The following is a 6,435-nucleotide window of genomic DNA, read 5'->3' as shown; positions in this document are numbered from 1 at the left end:
AACTTGTTTTTCAAAATATACATTCACTCACCCACCTCGCGTACCCTGGAAACCTTCCTCCCTGGGCTAGTTCCTCGGGAATTTTGTCAGTGTTTCCCAAAGAACCAGGGGTCTCTCGGGGCTGCCCTCCTTACTTGGAAATGCCTTCCAAGTAGAAAGCTGTGGTATTTTCCTCAGGAAAAGCCAGCTCTCCACTGCGGTTGTGTGGAGTCCCAGAGGAAAATGTCACGGCACTGTGAGAGCAGCAAAGGGAACATGAAAGCAGTTTCCCAGAACTGCTCAGCACAGCCCTTCTTGTAGACCTCTCTGCTCTGTGAAGGAAATCCTGCATGTACCATCCGCGCTCCCAGACCCGTGCCCGCTCCACCCCACGCTGGTGTGGTTTGCGGGGGGAAAACCAGGCTTCCTATATACATCCGATGGCAGCCACGCTCAGTCAGAGCGGCATCCAGCGCCCTGTCTCAGCAGCCGGTGCCCTTGCCCCCGGGGGAGAGGAGAGCGAGGAAGGCACATTTTCCTCCTGGGGTTATTAGCCTGGATCCCAAGCCTCTTCGAAATAGATGATTTGAACAGAAAATGCACAATCCAGGTTAAACAATGACTGTTTTCCAGAGCAGACTCTATGCCAGGAAGAACCAATGGGAATTAGAACCATGCCAGTTTTTTCTCCCCTCTAAAGTGCATGCCACACACACACACACACACACACACACACACACACACTACATGCCACAAATAAAATCCCGTTATTGATTAGCACAGTCTTGCAAAAAATTTAGCAACCTGTCTGCTTGCTCAAAATGCCAACCAGCCAGCCCACTTCCCAAAATGCAATCACATTGAATAAAGAGCGAGTTAGAAATGCCCCTCATGCCTTGCATGCGCCCGCAGTGAGTTGCTGTCTGCAAGGCTGGGTTAACACCCCTTCCTGGGAGTCCTCTGAGAGGACAGGCTTGAGGAAAAGCCAGGCCTCCACAGCTGGGGTAAGGCCACCTGTTGGCAGGGAGGTGTGGCAGCTGCCATCTGAGTACTTACATAGGATCCTGAGCCGGTGGCTGTGCCCAAGTTAGCTCTCCCCTCACCTCATGTACTCCCCATCACTCCTATAATCCATGAACGACTCTGATCCTGACACCTCCTCAAAATCCTCCAGCACCAGGCTGGTGGAGTCCTCACCCAGGCCGTCGCTGTCAGGCCGGGACATCCTAGCCCGGGAAGGCTGTGCTGGAGGGTGGGTGGCAGCGGGAGGGGGAGAGCAAGGGGGCGTGTGCTGGACAGGCGTGGGCATGGCCTGAGGAGGGGCTGGGGCTGGCTCGTGGACTTCCTCATCCTCTTTCTCAGACTCTGGCCCTGCATCTGAAGCAGCAGAGCCCAGGACGTGGTAGAGGCTGGGAAGACGGATGTCGAAGCACAGCCCAAACTTAGCAAAGAGCTTCTCATTGAGAGCGTAGAGCTTTTCTGAGATGTCATAGCCCAGCAGGACTGAGAAGAGGCGGGAGATGTATCGCTCTTTGGCCAGAAGAAGGTGAAGACTTTTCCGGGGCCAGGAAATGTAGCTGCATGGGGTCTCAGCAGTCAGCGTGACCTGAGGATAAGGAGCATAGAGTGGAGGTTTAAACCAGAAAATGTGTCCATGTTTAGCAGAGAGAAACATACCGTTACTGGGCAAACGATTGCACTTTTATTGAGGAACCTGTGGGAGCACCTCTCCCCCCATGGCCTTGCCTGGGGGAGACCCAGAAAATATCTTTTAATTGTGTGCACTGGTGTGTGTGTTGGGCAGAGGTGGGGGAAGGTGAGTGGAGAGAGATTAACCAAGGTGATCTATTTTTGGATATCATATTGTGTATTTTCCTTCTTTCAAGAATCACATTTCTGAGCTGCATGATGGTTAGTGTCTAAAAACAGTTACTTCATATATATTCTCCCAGTTTTGCTGTTATTTTCATCAAAAGGGCAATTCCAAGACCAGTTAACATGGCATGGCCAAAAGTGTACAACAGGGGAGGAGGGAGTGGGTGGCATATCCTTTTCAGGAGCCCTGGGATCAGCCATTCATTTACTGGGCCCTCACCTCTGGGAGCCTCAGTGTTCATATCTCATAGTCTATGGTCCCATGGCTGATACCACTAATGGCTAGAGAAGGGTCCGGGTCTGTTGTGACTTCAAGATAGAGAAGGGGCCTCCTAGTGCTCTGAAGAGAGGTCAGCATGGTGATGGTAGCTTGGTTTAAGAATAAAGAAGGGTAATAGGAAGCAAGAGGAGTTGGAAAGCATTTTAGAGATGAGCTTCCTGGGTATTAGGAATGCCAATCTGCAGCAAGTGGACAGAACATTAGCCTGGGATTCAGGTCCAGGAAATTGCTCTGGACTTGGCCACTACATGTAACCAGACAGATCTGATGAGTAAAGTCAGAAAAAGGGCACACAGATGAGGAAATCTTCAGAGCACAGTGGAAGAGCACCCTACTCTCCATTGATTTAGTCGTCTAGGAATTTCTGAGTATTCATTATGTGTCCATGGTGCAAAGCTAAATCACACTTGCAGGGTAAATCTTGTGTGCCCGACCCGCAGTAGGTGCGTGATAAGTTCTTGTTGAAATAATGATGAGTGGTAAAACTAAGGTTAAAATGGAAACATGCTTAGAATAGTGAAGGATAAGAGTATAGAATCACACAATTTTTAACAGTCTTAAGTGGCCAAAATACTTGAACAGGGAGAAGGTTGGCAGAGTTCATGATGAAAATTTGTGAATGGAGACAGTGGAAATAATTATGATGATAGCAGCTAAAATCAATTGCCAGGCATTGAGTTAAGTTCTGAATGTGGATTATCTAATTAAAGGTAGGGTTGACTTTACATTCTTTCTTAGAGATTTTATACAATCCTCATAGTTCCTGCCTTGCCTACCAGAGCTCCCATTATCCCAGTCTCCTCCCCCTTCCTCCCTGCAGTACCCTCTTCCATATTCTCTACTCATTCCCTCCGAATCATCAGCACTGAAGATAGGGCCTTAAATCACCTCACCGTGGCCAGAAGCTGGCTTAAAGTTTCAGCTTTACCCCTTTACTAGCTCTGTGACATCAGACAAATTGCTTAATCTCGCTGAGCATGCTGCTTCATGAGAAAGAATTTGGAAAGTAGTAAATACTCACAATCCATTCAGCAAGTAGCAGTCCCTCTCTGCCATGGTTTGTACCTTAGATGTGCTTACTAACAATTCCCAAACAAGAAATCAGAGCGCTGATAATGAAGTGGGCGTTAGTAGGAGCTAATCCAGATGCAAACAAGGTGCTTAGAGCCTAACACAAAGACTGTAGGCATTCTTTGAACATGCTGTTACTTCTTCCATCTTAACATAAATCAAAATTTTAAAAATGAAAATTCTTTTTCCTCACCTCACTTCTTTGGTGAACTATCACTCCACTAATTTGTTTTCCTTTTCAGCAAAACTTCATAAAAAAAAACATTGTCTATACTTGCTGACTCCAACTCTTCTCTTACTCTCTGTTAAAGCAGTGAGGGGTTGCTCCTCAGAGTCCACAAACACTGTTCCCGGTAAGGTCACCAATGAACTCTAAGTAGCAGTGGTCAGTTTTCATGGTGTCCAGCCCTGTTGACTGCTCCCACCTCTCTGATACACGTTCTTCACTTGGTTCCCAGGATGCCATACTCACCTGGTACAATCTCCTGATTTCTCCTTTCAGCTTCTTTTGCTGAGTCCTCTATTTCTATCCAACGTCTAAACACTAGACTGTCCCAGGTCTTGGTTCTTGAACCCCTTCTCTGTCTAAACTCACTCACTTGGTGATCTCATCCAACCCAACAGTTTTAAATATCATGTTTATGCCAACAACTTCCAAATTTATGTCTCACCTCAGGCCTCATTCCTTAATTCTAGACTCAAATATACACCTGCCTGTGCAGCATCGCTATTTAAATGTGCACAGGTGATGCAAATCTAATATATCCCAAATTGAACATCCTCTCTTCCCCCTGAACCAACTCTAACTATAGCTTCCCTTAGCTCAGGTGATTGCAGCTTCCTCCTTCCAGCTGCTCAGGCCAAAAGCCTTGGAGCTTTCTTTAATCCTCTTTCTCTCACACACTGCTTCCAATGGTAGGAAATCCGTTTGGTTCTATCTAGGAAATATATGCTCTGGACCTACATGATGTGGCTCCTCATCACCTCTCTGACTTCCTCTCCTGCTATCTTCTCCCCTCCCTTCTCTGTCCCAGCAGCACTGGCCTCCTTTCTGTAACTCCGACATGCCAGCCCCTCTCACCACTGGTCTTGGCACTGGCTCTTCCCTCTCTCTGATACGCTCTCCTCCCAGATATAAACAGAGCTCACACTTCTTCAGGTCTTTGCTTAGATGTCACCTGCTCAACAAAGATTTCCATGACCTTACTTAAAATTGCAACCATGTCTTCCTTACACTATATTTTTTAACATAGCAGCTATGAGTTTTTAACATATTACATAATTTACTTATTCATTATGTCTATGGCTTATTTTTTTTCTCCCCTACTAAAATATAAATTGCATGAAGGCAGGGACCTTCATCTGTTGTGTTCACTGATAAATTCTAAGCACCTTTCACAATGCCTGGTATATGATGAGGATACATATCACTGAAGTGAGTGAATGCAGCAGGTGAAGACTACCCATCTTGTATACCACTTCCTCATGTCCTGTATAGAATCCTCCCCCAAACGTCTTCAGGAAACCTGCTTATTAACTATGTCTGTAAGTTGGACAGACCGTTTATTTAATTCTCACCTCAGAGTTTGGTTGAATGAATTAAATGAGATAACATATTCAAAGGGGCCCTGGGTCCAGTAAAACTGACAGGTGTGATGAAATGTTGATTCACTTGTGGCAAGCACGATAAGAATTATGATTCATCCAGTCACTGTGGATTGCCTTACTCAATAAAGCCTATGTAATAGCAAAAGGACAAAATAAACTGTAATTCGGGACAACACTTGACATTTACAAAGAGGAAGTGGGACCTTACACAGCAAATGTGTGCATCTCATTTCTCCCCAGTGAGGTGCACGCTAAAAATATAAATGGGAAGAATATGATGGTACCTACATTCCACACTGCAAGGTCATCTGGGGTTATAGCCCTTCTTTTCAAGCATAACTTAGGGGAGGACACTCAGCTTCTCCACCACCTGTTCCTCAGTGTCACTGTCAGAGACAGAGCCCAGTTCTGCTGGCTCAGGACCTCACTCAGCCCTCCTAGAGGTGCTATGGCCCTGGGGGGAGTGTGTGTGTGTGTGTGTGTGTGTGTGTGTGTGTGTGTGGTAGGGAAGGAAGTGACCAGAGGGGACCTAAGGCTGGTGGTCCTGGCAGTGGTATTAGGTTTGCTTCTCAGGCTCTGTCCTCAGGGTGGGACGGAAGCAGGCCCAGCCAGGTGGCACTGACTGGCATGTGTTTATTATGGGGTTGGCTCAGATGCCAGCCTAAGAGACTCCCTGATAGAAGTGGTAGGAGACACATGGAAACTAGTCCTGGCAAACTGTCTGGTCAGGGGAGTCCCTGTAACAGGAGAGAGAGAGGGAGAGAGAGAGAGAGTGGGGGAGAGAGAGAGAGAGAGAGAGGGAGAGTCGGCTCTGCACGTCAGTGGGGAGAGAGAGAGAGAGAGAGAGAGAGAGAGAGAGAGAGAGAGAGAGAGAAAACTTGACTCTCCTGGTGACCCTCCCATTTAAAAAAAAGAAAAGAGAAATAGTAGAGCCAGGCAGCTTGGCTTTGCTACTTTCTAGATTACCTTTGTCAAATTACTGGATGTTTTGAGCCTTAGTTTCCTCACCTGTAAAACAGGGGTAATAATAACATCTAGCCCAGAGGGTTGTTGTGAGAATCAATAAAGCAATATAATATGTAGTGCCTGCCACACATTAGCCATTCAGTAATGAGAACTCAAAGAAGGTAACTGAAGTCTGAGGATTGGCAGGGAAGAGAGGAGAGGGCAGTGGCCAGGCCCCACCTTGGAGTGTGTATGTGAATGCCCCGGGCAGTCCTCGGAGACACCAACTGCCCACTGCCAAGCCAGTGCAGCCAACGTTTATTAAACACCTACTGTCCTTTAGAGCCTGGAGATAGAGAGAAGGAGAAGCCTAGACTTCTACCTCAAAGAGTTCACTGTGCAGAAGACAGAAGGGAAAGCAGACCCTTAGGACAGAGAACGATATGTGCACCAGGCAGCCTCAAGAGAAGGAACAGAAGGCACCCGGACAGGAACAGTAGGCTGTGGGGATGGAAGCTGGTGAGGTCAAGCTGGGCGGAAGTGAGATGCCACAGACTCATCTGCAAGGGGACATGCATTTCAGGGAGAAGGGACAGTAGGGGCCAAGGCATGTCCATGGCTAAACAGTGGCTGTGTTTAGTTCAGTATGGCTGGGTGATGGGGGAGGGGCTGAGATT

At 47.3% G+C, this 6,435-nt stretch overlaps 1 protein-coding gene across 3 annotated transcripts in view; it reads right to left on the bottom strand.

The window, feature by feature from the left end:
* The window catches only part of POPDC2 (popeye domain containing 2), a 29,095-nt gene that overhangs the window by 6,359 nt on the left and 16,301 nt on the right, over positions 1–6,435 (bottom strand). The window contains exon 3 of one of the 3 annotated variants that reach the window (XM_006755366.2): positions 1,177–1,585. The exons of 1 other annotated variant lie outside the window; for it this stretch is intronic. In XM_006755366.2, the coding sequence (XP_006755429.1) occupies positions 1,177–1,585 (409 nt within the window). Of the gene's footprint in view, positions 1–1,035; positions 1,586–6,435 lie in introns of all 3 variants that reach the window. One more of the 3 variants, XM_015558501.1, reaches the window with a different exon arrangement.

Source organism: Myotis davidii, unplaced genomic scaffold (genome assembly GCF_000327345.1).
Source record: "Myotis davidii unplaced genomic scaffold, ASM32734v1 scaffold292, whole genome shotgun sequence".
Taxonomy (NCBI): domain Eukaryota; kingdom Metazoa; phylum Chordata; class Mammalia; order Chiroptera; family Vespertilionidae; genus Myotis; species Myotis davidii.
Note: the sequence above shows the minus strand (reverse complement) of the source record. Positions and strands in the feature narration are given on the sequence as shown.